This window comes from Protopterus annectens, chromosome 3.part0 (genome assembly GCF_019279795.1).
Source record: "Protopterus annectens isolate FY-2018-M chromosome 3.part0, PAN1.0, whole genome shotgun sequence".
NCBI classification, from domain to species: Eukaryota; Metazoa; Chordata; order Ceratodontiformes; family Protopteridae; genus Protopterus; species Protopterus annectens.
The window spans coordinates 1154942109-1154957425 of record NC_056731.1 but is presented as its reverse complement, the minus strand read 5'-3'; the positions used below and the strand labels follow the sequence as shown (position 1 = coordinate 1154957425).

Here is a 15317-nt window from a genome sequence, read left to right as displayed (position 1 = left end):
CTGGTATCCCCAGGAACAATACTGTAGTTTTAAAAAAGAGCAGGCTCAGAAGGAGATAAGTCATAAAGTGAGTATGTCACATGCAAAAATGTCACAAAAATTTATTTTATCTGTTAGGGACATTTTGACAAATGATCTGCTCCAACAAATATCTTCTAATATTGGAGCAAATTGTTCTATTTCAAAATATTAACTGAACAACTGAAATATGCTTTAGGACATGCTTTAGGAGGGTTACAGAACACTTAGTATGAATTACAAAAGGAGGTTTAGATTTCCTCCGATCAGTATATTGACAGATTTGGGAAGAAAAGGAAAATTAATCGGAAGAATAAAAAGAGATGAAAAGGAGGAGAGGGAAAAAAAAAGAATGGACAGATCACCAAGATTATCATATCTTGAAGAAACTACAAGGAGAAGAAGTGAACCAGAACTGAAAAAGAACAGTGAAATCAAGACAGGAAATTGAATGCAAAGTGTAGAACACTGATAGCAGAGAAAACAAATAAACAAAGTTCAAGAAAGGAACTATTGAGATAAGTGTTTACATGAGCCAGGAAGATAAACCCCCCAAAAACAGTAGATATAGTAGAAGCAGACATGTTGTTGATCTCCACCATTTCAGTGTAGAAGAGCAGTCCACGAGGGAATTAGTATCCAATAGAAAAGACCTGGTATACAGAAGACAGGCAAGTAAAGCACATTTGGAGTTTTCTCCTTCTTGCCTTTAAAAAAATTAGTTGATATTGATTTAAGAACAATCATCATAGGTGGAAAATATAATACACTAATTTTTTAAAGAATTTTAATAAGTATGGCCCTTTGAGAAACAATAACGTCAATTGTTGGTAAATGCCAGATCAGAAGGGAAGTATTTAAAAAGAGCAGTATGCATGTTCAATTTTCAGCTTGTAGGTTATACATACGTTAAAACTCCTTGTAAGTTAGAAACATTTTGAATTTATATTTTAAATAGTTCTGAGAAAAAAGTGTAGATAAAATTGAGACAATATTGACTCAAATAAATCTTGGTGCAATAAAATTTAGAAACTGATATAACTTTTAAAATTAGTATGTTTGATATGTGGGAAATGTATCTAATGGTTGAGAAGAGTATGCTAGTTCTTTTTTGAGAGATTGAATAGCTATAATACGGGAAAGAAGTGCATTCTATGATCATTACACATGATATAGCTGGTCTTTTCCCTAGATTAGGGAATAATGACTTTCAATCTTTCATTAAGAAATCTGATATAAAAAATACACAAGAAAATGTGTTACCTGAAGCAGATTTACTAATCAATCAAGACACTGAAGCATTCCCAGAGTCTGCTTGAACGTATAGAACGTATGGGAAAAACTTCACTAGATAATGCAAACTGAATGAGGTTCCATCTGATCTTGTTCAACAAACCAGTAATGTCTTTCGGCTTTTCCTGGTTAAGGGTTGCCACAGTGTTGTGATGGTTTGCCACCTCTTCCACAACATGGCATGCAGGGAGGCTTACAAACAATGCTTACATTCAATTTTTCTTTATTGTGTTGAATTCCTAATCTACTGTGCCAGTGAGCTTGACTAATGAGCTGTAACTCAAAAAGTAGTAGTGGGAGACCATACTTAATCTTGTAAACTTAATAAAGGTAAATAGAAATCTGAATCCAGCATTGGGAAAAGTGAAGATAATATTCCATCTTTAAACTTTAACCTAGAATCTAAATTTTAATCCAATCAATGTCCATATTCTTGCAATGTGTTTTATTATATATTCAGGGAAATTATCTACTTACTTAATTATTTATCAAGCTCTAAATGCCAACATAGGTAAATATTATAAATACAAAAAAATACTAAATCAAAAAATATTAAACAATAAAAAATTAGATATTCAGTAAACCAAAACATTAACTGCTAGGTAAAGGAATATTAACATATGAAAGTAAGCAAGATCAAATTTAGGTTATGGAATAGAAATTCACATAAATACCTGTTAACTGGTAAAAGGAATTCAGTTGCTGATTATTTGCTAACATCTTAAGGTGTGGTGATGACTACAAAAATGGAATGCAAATTGATAATTTTTCATTTTCAATAGAACTTTGGCAAGATTATTAAGTAATATGATCAGTAGCCAGAATAAGAATTTCAAACGATATCCTTGAACCTGGCTATGCACTAATTTATAGTATATGAAAAATGTATTATTTTTTCTAAATAATAACTAAGATGTACGAATAATGAAGATAATTTTCAGACTTTTCAAGAAATTGATTAACTGTAAATGATAAGATCAGGCATTGCAATGGCAGAGTCATGTTTAATTAGAAAATTATAACTTCTATTATACAATGACTGGCCATTAACATTCAAAAACGAGCATGGTGACAGGTCGGCCCAACCAGCGTGCCCCTTGTAAATCGAACATATACCATTAGAAAAAAATTTCCAGTCACATGGACTTTCTCCTATTAATATATGCTATAACTTTTTTAGTTTTTTTGACCCCCCCCCAAAATAAATAATAATAAAATTTGAAATATGGATAGTCCTGAGGTATGAGAGAGACAAGACAGAGAAAATACTAGGAAAATCAAGCATGCTATTCAAAATTAAAGAAACATACCTGATTTTCCTTGTTTTTTCTCCATCCTGTCTTTCTTGTACCTTTAAAGTGTCTGAATTTCAACCTTTATTAAAAAAAAATAAAGAAAAAGAAAAGGAGCAACAGAGATCTTCCTTTCCCCTTTGTCTGTTGCTTCCTTTCCAAAGCACTGATGTACTGCATAAGGAAGGGAGTGAAAGTCTCATATACATGCTCAGTACATGAAGAAAGCACTCGGATACGTAAACAAAGCAGTACACCAGACCACTGTTATACAAAAACATTATTTAAGAAAAGTAAGTAATTTTTTTCTTAAGTAATGTCATTGTATAATAGCAATAACCCATGGTTGGATGTGGGTAATGCTGATTTGCTCATGGTTGGCTTTGTTTGGTCATTCGGGCTTCCCCCTTGTGACAAAACCACAACAACCGTGGGTAAATCCAGCATTACCCACACCCAGCCATGGGTTATTGCTATAATAAACATTCCTAGTTCAATGAAAACTGTAAACAGTAAAAGTTAAATCTGAGACAGTATATCAGGCAATGCCTGAGGACTAGAGGAATAAATGCATTGCCCCATGTTAAAAAAGTAAAAAATATTTTAAACAATTGATGAAAGGGGCAAATAGTCTTTGCTAAAAGAAATTGGGTAGAAATGTTTGGAGCAATTCAAAACAATTTCAGTAAGATCTTTTAGAAACTATGTTTAAGAAGAAATTATCTAGGTAAGAGGATATTTGACTGGTTTTTAGATGCTAAGGTATGGATATATATATATATATATATATATATGTCTGTGTGTGTGTGTGTGTGTGTGCGCGTGTGTATATACATATATATTTTTTAAACATACATTTAATTTTATATATATATATATATATATATATATATATATATATATATATATATGTGTATATTAATACATACTGAATAGAGAAATGCTATGTGTTTAGTAATGTTTATCCAAAGTTAAATTAAACTGATAATCAAAAGTTTTAAGCAGGAAAATATTTTGGAACTCAACAAATGAAAGTCAGACAAAGTACTTGAAACAAATGCCAGGATAAATGATCTATATCAATTAAACTGAAATAACAGAGCAGAAATACCAACCTTCTAATTTTAAAACTATTTAAATCAGTTTGCATTTTTAGATACACAGAAGGGCAGTATCTAATTTCTAGTTATAAAATTTAAATCCTCAGAATTCCTAAACAGTGTGTTCTATCCAAACCTACTATAGATGTACTGCAATTTATAGTTGCCATTTAAATAAGTATCAGTGGCAAATGACTGGACTGCAGCTGAATGAAAAACATTGAACAAGTGGGTTTACCATGGTTCCTGCAGGGGGACATGTCCCATACTCAGCTTGTGATCATGCCCAGACATGTTTTGCCATGGGACCAGAAGGGGAACAAGTCTGATACATTGCTTTTGATTGGTTGAGCTTTGACCATTCAAAGCTCAGTCAGCTGTGGTTCAGTTGCATAGGATTTCAGTGATGGGAAATAAATGTGTGTGTGTGTGTGTGTGTGTGTGTGTGTGTGTGTGTGTGTGTGTGTGTGTGTGTGTGTGTGTGTGTGTGCAAAGTGCAGTAATTTTACTAGCTTCAATATTTGTGTTTTGGATGTGTTTTCTAGAGACTCCTCTGAATTGTCAGCTCCCAGCAACATTTTCCATTAACAAATGTAAATAAAAAATAAACAGACAAACATATGTTTTGTACTGTCAGTCACCCATTTTCTTTCAGATCTCATTATTTAGTTGAATTTGTAGCAAAATAATGCTGTTAATTGATGCATTAGTTTTCTTTTTAAATCTCTAAGGGTAATTACTGGGTCATCTTGTTGTTTCATTTAATATTCTGCATATAAATTAGTCCCACAAGTATACTAACAGGCATCTTATTAAATTTTTGCTAAACAGGAGACTGGTTTGAAAGAGAGCAGAATTTTGTAATTTAGTCATTCATTACTTACTTTAACTTAATCTATCCAATTTATATTTGTTGCAGGCAGATCAGACAGCTGCACTGTGTCAGTTAAAGAACTCTTCTCTGTTAGAATACTAGCCAGAATATTTATAATTTATTACACTGAATTTCAGGTTTGCTACACATTCACATTTATATAATAACAATAAAGAGAAGTTCAGCTCTACACTTGACAGACTAGTCAGGTGTGTAATATAAAATAACATGGCTATATTTTTTTTTCAAAAATTTCTAAATGTACCCATAATTCTAATAAATTTATTACACAATATACGTCAGCTATATTCAAATTCCAGATTACAGTCAATGCTGTTATCAGTGTTTTTTTTTTTTTGGTAGTAATATCCTGTTATACATAGATAGCATTCATATACATAAGTCTTTTACTTAATTATGCATGGTGGCTTGCTGAAAGATACTTTATTTCTTATTATTACTGATGTTTAAATACATATTATTTTGCTAATTCTGTACTTTTTACCACAGTGACTAGTATATTAGTATCAGCAAAGTTTGCAAAGTAAGACTTAGTTAAGCTGTGTTAATTGTAAATATATCTTGAACAGTACTCTTCTGAATTCTGAACTGCAAGATACACTATTTATTTACAATCAGTTAATGATAATGCAGGAGATTTTTACAGTGAATCTGAAAAATCTTTTATACCTTATGAAATTGGCAACAAATCGTACATGACTTTTGGGGAAATATTTTGTAAGAAAAATTTTGAATAAGCTAATTGATTACCTAAATGTTTATCTAGAGCAGGCCTGTCCAAACTTTTTGGCACAGGGGCCACTTGCCATACAGTTCAGCGGCCACTTACTATACTTGTTAAGGTTTGGGGTGCCACATTACCATGTCTAACCTGTATTTGTCCATTCAAAACTCTTTGTTGTAGGACATACTGAGGACCAGATAAAATGCTTTGGTTTAGGGCCACTTACTATAATTGGTAAGATTTGGGGAGCCACATTACCATCTCCAACCTGTATCTGTTCATTCAAAACACTTTGTTGCAGGACATACTGAGGGCCAGATAAAATGCTTTGGTGGGCTGGATTGTGGCCTTAGGTCCACCGGTTGGACATCCCAGTGCAGAACATAGTCCAGAATGTATCCCTTTATGCCACAGCGTTTTGTGGGCATTGTAATCCTTCCTGTATAATGGACAAAACAATTGATCATAGTAATGTACTGCAGCATGTTGACAGCAGTGCCTGGAATGGATACAGTTATGCACTTTCACTCACTGCCAGCAGTAATGCTATAGAACACAGTGACTCTACATGTTGAGTTCTGACAGTAATGAAGACTGTCTTGCTAGTGAAAAGAGAAGTTGGCAATAGTAATGCATTTTGACTTGCTGAAACAATAATGAAGGTTGTACCTGCCACATCATACCACTCCAAGAAGAATCAACAAAATGTAAGATAAAACATTTATATGTAACATGTAATACAGCACACCTATAATGGAGTGGAGTTCTGACATAAAGCAAGGTAGAACAATTTTGTAGGGGCTAACATTTAAAACTATTCTGTTTAGTTAAAAAATAACATGCATTTTTAGCAACAAGCAATACTAGAGTGGAGTTCTGACATAACACAAAACACAAGAGCAAAATGCCTATGGACACAGTCATTTAAAATTGTACTTGCTGAATTAAAAAAGCACACATTGTCATGTTGTTAGCAAAATACTGATACTGGAAGAAATCTGTGACATAAAGCAATGTCGATAAAGGACGACATTTATAAATGTGCTTTTGAATTTAAAAAAAAGTGAACCAATATTTAAAACTGCATGGTTGAATTAAAAAAGAACACACATTTTTATCAACATAGTGATACTAAAATAGAGCCTATGGAAGCAAAGGAACTCAAAGTCAGAGCAACAGGATGAAGTTAAAAAAAACATTGAATAAGGTATCCTGTGGAGACAGATGTGTTACAAAGCCAGAAACTAAAAACTAAATGCACCAAGCAAGCGGTAACAGTGAGAAAATGTTAATCAATAGTTGAGCAGTTTCATCCTATAATAAATTTATACTTCATCAAAACATGCCATAATATGTCATCCTGTCCTTTTTAAATCACTTTTCCACATTACTTGATATCCATCTCTTACAATCAAGTTAACGACAAGGGCAAATAAAATGTAACACTCAACTATTGATTAAAATTCTGTTTCTGTTGGTGGCTTGTGGTAAACGGGATGGAGTTTGTTAAAGCTCATAGCCTGAAGTTTCTGCACTAAACTTCCAAATAATGAAACAAAGCTAGAACAGTATTTCAGAAAAAATGACAATTTATTGAGTCTCGATATTGACTTTTGTAAGCGTCTTTTTGAAGTAATGTAACAGCACTGACTTGGTAATATTAAATTTTTATTTACTAGTTAGTGCTAATCAATTACAATTATCACTGCTTAGAGACCCAGCAACAGACAGCCAAACCTGTTCAAACCTGCTGTCATGGGAACACTAACAGTGCATCTGTGAAAACAAATCTACGGAAAAAACAAACAAACATTGATTTCATCCCCCTTCCCATTCTGTTGAAGGCCGACATCATTTGCAATGTCTCGCAGCAGAAATACTTTGGATTGACACTTTACCCATCACTTTTCTTTACCACTCACACAGATAAAACCACCAATAAAGTTTTAGTGCAACTAAAGCTCTACTATAGAATCACACACCTTCTTTCACAGATTGTCTTGACTGTCATTTCCAAAAATTGTTCTACTTCCAAAACTTGAATATAACTTGCCTTTGCTGGCTCTGCATTCCTCTTACAATAGTCAGAGATTGCAGGTCACATAAAACAAAATCATACAGTTTATTCTTCTAGCAGATACTGTTGTACACTATTGCAAACTATTTCATGACATCAGGTCCACCTTTCTTCTCTGCACTTTTTTAAAATCTTAAACTTGAATTCCTGCCCCCTCTGTAAACAGAAGTAATAGTTAAGCACCAAAATTACACCCTGAGAAGCTCCCACAATGACAACCTAGTATCCAAATAAGGAAATGTATTTTTAATATGAAAGCATTGAAAAATGCATGCATACTTGACAAGCAGATTGTTTGTTTCTGCCTTATTACCCATTCTCAGTGCACTTTATTTGTTTTTACATTCGATATATGTTATACACATTAAATGCTGCAAGCTTTACAAATAATATTTGCTAGAATTTAATGTGACTACTCTTTTAACAACCACTGCAGCATTATGATTGGTGTTGACACAGTATACAAATTATAACAATGTCGATAGCTGAATATTTATAAATGTATGTAAATGAACACCACTGAGTAATGCAATAAATTGCAAAACTGTCTTCCAGAATGCATATAAACTGAAAACGGTTTGCATACATTTGCATACATTTGTTTTCCTACATGACTGGCAATTGTGGCAAATGTTAAATAAATAAGCTGTTCCCTTACACATTCCATGTACTGCCTTCTCTTGCCAGTATGTTGACTGAATGCTTTTGAGATAATATATTTTCATACATTTTCTGTCCCTCAGAGTCATTATCTCTGTTATAAACAGGACTGTGTCAAAGAACTTATTAAAGTATGTAGACAGTATACACCTCTGTGCTGACTCATGAGAATGAGACTTCACAAAAACATGAAAAACACTCACATCTGTTCAGCATGTCAGATATTTATTTTGTATTTAAATGCATCTATATCAGCAATATTCACAATAATCTATCTTTTTTTTTGTTTAAGGACACCTTCCCTTAAGGGACATATACATTTTTGTGAATGTTATCTGTTGGAAGCCAGTTCTACTGATCCAATCTTCCCAAAGTTACTATTCCTAGAAGGTTTTAATGCAAGTCAGCACTTTTGTGAGATCACAGTTCTAGAGTAGGGATTTGTCCTTTTCCCATGAACGTATGACATTTGAGTAAGCATATCTAAAATAGAAGTATTATGTGTGAAGTCACCCACATGGGAGTGCAGGGTGGCTTACCTTCCTGCAAACAACTATGCATGTCAGGATGTCTTTCTCTGATGGTTTCAGTGTGTACATTGTTGATCAGTTTGGTGTGGTTTATTTTGATCTCTTCCTTGAGTTAATTTTTTCCCTTATTTTCTGTTTTTCTCTACTTCAATATCTAGTAAGTATATTCTATTTTCTCAAAGCCAGCTTGAAATGATATAAAACAACAATGTATATAATTTAGAAAACAGACCACATTTAAACAGGTAAAAGCAATCTCATAATATGCATATTAGTTTGCACTGGGACAAGAAATAGATTTTACCAAGTAGAGCTGTGACATTTTCCTTTGCACTTTATGATGAGAGGGAAGCAAAGTAAAGCATATTAAAATGACTATAGAAAGCAGATTTGGCATTGTAGTGTTCAATATAAGCATTGTTAATAACATAATAGTTGGTAATTTACCATGATTTTCTTTTTTTTTTGTTTTACTTGAATAACCAGTATATTGCTCAATTTTTTAAAAAGTCAGGGAAGATATCATTAACAACCTCTTCCTATTCTGTGATACTCAGTGGGTGTACATAAAACAACATGTGGATCCTGAATGAAAGATACTGCAGAAAGAAAAAGCTGTGCTATGTTTATTTCCCTTCTTCTCTCTGTGCAGTGCTAAGTGTGTGCACTCTAGGTTTGGTGTACAATATTTCTGTTGGATGATTCATATATAAAGTAGTGTACAGAGTCCTTACGTATTCCTTTTTTGCAGTTTATTGTGCCATAAAAAACTATTGTCAAGATAAAATAGGCATAAATCAGTCAAAGAAATACTGATGAGAGACAGACTTCTTACCTGCAAAGAAAGAATGAAGATAAATTGTTTAAGTATATGAAAATATAATAAGGTTGGTTATTGTTTATAAATGAAAACATCAGCACCTGGCAGCATATTTGCATTATATTAAACTGGATATGCAGCAGCATTTCTGGACAACTAATGTTTTACAGACAGTCTTTAGTAAATATATTGTTAGCAAAGAAAAGGAACCACTACAGTAGAACTTTGGCATTATAATACAGAATGTTTTACCATTAGTAATATAGCACTATTCTGTGATAATAAACAGTATTCTTTAAAACTTGAATGAAGTGTATAAAATTGCATGGATTGATAGGCAATGAAAGTAATCCACATCAGGAATGGGAAACTTGGGTAATGGGTAAACATTATACTGCTATTTTGTGATAAGTGATATTCTTTGATACCCAGGGGGGTTTATAGAGCAGCATGGAGAGGCTGCATCAAAGATATGTACTAGTAATAGTTATACAATGTTTATTTCCTACTTTTGCATCTGTACACAGTGAAAGTAGCACTGTTTTGTGCAATACCTGTTACTGCATATGGGGGTTGGGAAACAAATTATTTTCAGACTTGGTCTCTGACATTTTGTTTTTCACTTTGTAGTGTTGGGAAAATAATGTGCAGTATTTTAAAATGTACCTTAAAAACACCATTTGGTGTTATAGAACTAAATATAAAGTCCCTAAACATACTTTGTTAGTAAAAAAGGGCCAGATTTATTAAATCCTAGACTACGTATACACTAAGTATACACGATCTGTATTCAAGAACATCCCTACCACATTTTTGTGCTTTCTAGTTACTCAGAAAGATTATACTAAGTCTACATATAGTCTCCACTTTGTGGTAACTTTTATGAATCCCCATCGATATTTGAGGCTGCAAGAAAGTCATTAGGAAAACTAAAATTAGGAGGAAGAAGGTATGAGCTATGCTTGTCCTGCCTGTTTACTGAGAATGGTGTGTATTTAGTGTACACTTAGTGCAGGCATTAATGAATCCCAGGGCATGTCTTGTTTCAGCTACTTGGTACAAGACACAGCTTCTCAATAATATCAAAAAAAGTCATTTTAACTCTATTGTGTTATTGTTATTAAGTACATGATCCATTTCAGTTGTGCTTTCCATGTTAGACGATCTAGCTGAAGTTTTATTTATTTTTATACTTCTCACCAGCAAAGCTTCTGATTGACACAATGTGCTGCACTTGTTCATCTGCTGTCAAACCAACACAAAACACTTCTACTTTCAGAATAAAACCCTGATAATCTACAGCAAACAGAGGTTTGTGGCTGAAAGTCTGTTAAAAAAAAAATACTAGGCACAACTGTTTAATGCCAGTATGAACTGCATTACAATTCACTGCATGTTTATTTACATATATGGAGATGTGCAGACACCATGCTGAGAGGATTTTCCCAATGACTAATGTATATATAGGAATACATCCCAAACAAAAAGATGACCATTATGCAATGGAATTATTAGAAATATTGAAAAATAACTTTTTGAATGACTGGTGTACAGTAGTAATAATGGCTGCCTATAAGTGAGTGATGCTGGATTTACTCCGTCTAGAAAAATGTAACCATTCTGTTTTCACACACATGAGTAAATCACACAAGTCAAGGGCATTTGGTGTATATTAACCAAGTATACTTCCAGCTTTTATAGTAAAACAAAGGTACAACTGCATGCATTTGCACTGTTCTGTTCACTCCTGCTAAATTTTTGTGCATGTTTTTATTATGCTATTACTTGTGCTTAAGAAACTAATAACCTATTTTGTATTTCCAGATGATGGAAAGCTGTCATTTGATGAATTCAAAGCCTATTTCTCTGACGGTGTCCTAAGTGAAGAAGAACTGAGGGAGCTGTTTCACACCATTGATACTCACAATACTGAGTAGGAATATTTTATCTTTTATTGTTTGCCTTTCTTAATAGCAATCATTTCCTACGCCTTAGCTATATGTCAGAAATTTTAGTGCCATCTACAATTTTAGATGGCAAGAGAGACGTTAACATCTAGCCTGCTTGTGCCAGTTATAGTTTCCTCTGTGACTGCTTATATAGTATAAGGTACAGTTGCTATATTGAAAGAATATCAGTTGTACACTTGTGTTTTTAGAGGGATAATGCCAGATTCTGTGGGTGTCAGTACATACAAATCTATAAAGGCTCATGTTTAGGACATCTCATAGAATTTGTTGATGCATCTGTCTGATCTTTATGTTGCTCAAAACTAAGTTCTGCTCTGTCAAGCATGGTTTACTTGCCATATTATTAATCCATCATCATAGTCTCTTCCTTTCTTTATGTTTTGTCACCATCTATATATTAGTGGTATCTGAAATGAACACATTTTTCATATGAAATGTTTGATTGTTTTATATTCAGCATTATAAATTAGGATGTCTGGTAGGTGCATGATTGCAAAATAAAGTGTCCAGTTCTTCAATACTAAGCCGTTTGCATCAGAGTGAGAAATGAGCTTCTATCGACAGTTCATATTTTTATCGATTTGGATTCTGATGAATAAATGAAAACCACAAAAAATGAAATAATGCCTTCATGTGATTAATTATGTCAGTATTTCAGAAATAACTTAGGCTCCACTGAAAATCTTGTTTTGAACCTATGCTCCAATCATGTAAAATAGAAAGTATTGTATTACCAGTGATTAGCTTACAAAGGCTGATGGAATTTGCATAATGCATTATCTAATGACTCCAGAATCTAGATAAGCATTATAGGTGAAACTGCTTCTCTAAGCAAAATAATCATTATGACATATGATCAATATGTGGAATACCTAAAGCTTAAAATGATACCGATTAGCTTCCTCTAAAAGTGAGCAATGGCCATCCCAACATCTCATCATTGTGATCATACAAATGCAAGTTTGTTTACTATTACTTATTAATACTCTTAGTTGTACTTGAGTAATGGCCATCCCAACATCCCATCATTGTGATTATATAAATGCAAGTTTGTTTACTATTACTTATTAATACTCTTAGTTGTACTTGAGTAATGGCCATCCTAATATCCCATCATTGTGATTATACAAATGCAAGTTTGTTTACTGTTACTTATTAATACTCTTAGTTGTACTTGAGTAATAGCCATTCCATCATCCCATCATTGTGATCATACAAATGCAAGTTTGTTTACTATTACTTATTAATACTCTCAGTTATTAATACTGATTGTATCATTGCTTGTGTTCTTCAGCAACACAAACACACCCTACCCATTTTAAGATGTACTGAGGAAGACAGTAGGAGACAGATTTGTACTAAGACGTGAAACCATTTTAGGGTATGTCAGATGAATGGAAGGTAGAAAAGAAAAGGCAGATCAGGGTCATAAAATAAACACTAGTGACATGGTGCACCTTCATTCATAAGTGTAGGAAAACATTTAGAGAGCTGAGGCTTGTATCCCTTCAGGATGTTGCTTGTTGTAGAACCAACACACCTACCTCTCCTGAGAATTTCTTGTAATCTGCCTTCTTTGTACCATTAAGTATAACCAAAACACCCTCTTTATGAGCACCAGTTGCACTTGCAATAGCCTAATATACCCCTCCTCTGTTTGGGTAAGCTTTCTATCCCTTCTGTTCTTAGAGATGGATGCATCTATGCAGTTGGTCCTGTAGCTTTGCAATACATCACACAATCTATTCTGTCAAGTTCTGCTTTTGCGGAATCTCACATTATAACCATTATGCTTAATATAGACATACTTTAGGGCTAACACTCTCATTGATTTGGATTGTATGTTCTTCTTCCAGACAATCATATTTAAATTTACTTAGCAAACAGTCAACATTCTGCATTCAAAGCTGACAATTCTTTTAATTAGCTTCATTTTCTACAGTTAATAGTGCCAAAGACTGACATTGGTTCAGTGCTCAACACAATAAAGATTAAATGATACAGCTGAATTTCAAATGAATTCCCTCATACCACATGACATGTATTTCTTACATTTTATAGGGAAAGAAAGTTAATCTGTTTTTTGTACACAGGTTCCTGACTATTTTCAAAATGTGTTACAAGAAATTGTATTTTCATTTGCTGTAAACTAAATCTTGTTTTTTTTCTCTTTCTGTGTATGTACCATAATATTCCAAACACAGCACTGATTAGAAAGGAAGACATGCTGTTGTAAATGGATCTGGGGATGGATTATTCAGTATATTGTGTGTGTATTCTCATTTAAGAGAATCCCATACGTCAGAAATATATATTCCATCACCCAGTATTCATGGCATGTACAGCAAAAGAAAGGATAATATATACACTATAAATACTTTGTTTAATTGTTCTGTTAGAGGTACAAACCTGTAGTAATATACAGAATCATCACCACTTCATATTCTGTAATAAGTTATACATGCTGGATATACAGTTATTTTGTCACATGGATTTCCTGAAATTCCCAAACATCAGTTATCTCTATCCTTAGTTTAATTTTAATCTGCATGCCAACTAACCTACTACATTGGTTAATAACATTGATGTGTTAGTGATGAGGAAGAACAGTATCTGCTTTCATCTCAAATAAGGTTTACTAAGCATGGGCTGCTTAGTTCAGGTACATTATTGTAGCAAATGATTTGAACCGAAATCAAGTTACTGAACAAGTGTCAGTTCCAGATGTCTGATTTCACCCAGAGGACAGTTTGCCTCAGTTATTGTTCATTAGCCTTGACGTTGTGAGTGGATAGGTTTGACATTTTACTTTCAAGCAATTTTGGCAGGAGCACAAGGAAAGTTGTGGTGTTAATGTTTGAGGCAAAAAGCTTTATCCAAAATGTTGTGTTGTGATCTAGACCTAATGTTATGAGGATGGTTCCTTTGTAATATGCCTGTATTGTTTTATTTCTCTTTTCTCATTGTACCTGCTAAGCAAACACCTAACTGTAAATGCTGCATAAAAAGGTTGTTAGAGGTAAAGGTTGTACTCATGCAGGAAAAGTTTCACATACCAAATGCTGCAGTTTGTTAAGAACTGTGCTTTTATTTTTGTTAACAGGTCAGATTTATAGTCTATCACTTCACACGTCAGAACCTAGGCAATAAAAGACATTGTTTTGTGCAAAAGTATGAATTATTCTGTTTAATTCTTTTGTGTTGAGGACATTACTGTGATGTCTTTGACAGACAGAAGTGAATATTGTTTTGAGAGAAAAAAATAAGCAAATGTGTACTATCTAGCCAACTTATATATATGAATTACATGATCAGAAATATGGTTCAAACTATTAGCAACCTGTGCGAGCATTCAGAACAGCAAACCACAGTTACGTTGTAGTACCACATTTGGCATACGGAAAAGTCTGAAGACTGGCATCAAATACTGGACAGTGGTGCTGGTTGATCTTCCTGTAAAATGCCCCACAGTTGTTTCTGCCAAAATGGGCAACTGACTTTCAGTGAATCCTCAGAGATCGATATATATTCCACTTCCTGCATGTGTGATTAACATCTAAATTAACAACTGTACCTTCTTATAATTAACATTCTTAACACCTTTACTTCTAACAGTTTGAAAAGTCTGTACCACTAATACTGTGACTGTTTTGTAATTTTTTTCTCCCTGTTTATAAAAGACAATATTTCCATATTAGTTTGACTTATTCTTTTGAAATTTCTTGGAAAAGATCCTATAATACTTAACTATAAAATATCCTTAGATTTTGTTCTTGGCATTGAAACCAATGGAAACCAATATCCTGGATGTGATAGCGTTTGCATTTTTATGCAGAAATACATTCACGGCTGTGGTCTGCATTGTGTATGGCTGGTGCTGGGAGAAGAACCCACAGCACACATTTTACAGACTAGACATTTCCTCTGTGAAATGCTAC

At 33.4% G+C, this 15317-nt stretch overlaps 1 protein-coding gene across 1 annotated transcript in view; it reads left to right on the top strand.

The window, feature by feature from the left end:
- NECAB1 (N-terminal EF-hand calcium binding protein 1) overlaps nucleotides 1–15317 on the top strand; it is a 2535085-nt gene that overhangs the window by 610989 nt on the left and 1908779 nt on the right. Inside the window, exon 3 of the mRNA XM_044065383.1 lies at nucleotides 11234–11342. Coding sequence (XP_043921318.1) covers nucleotides 11234–11342 — 109 coding nt within the window. The remainder of the gene's footprint in view (nucleotides 1–11233; nucleotides 11343–15317) is intronic.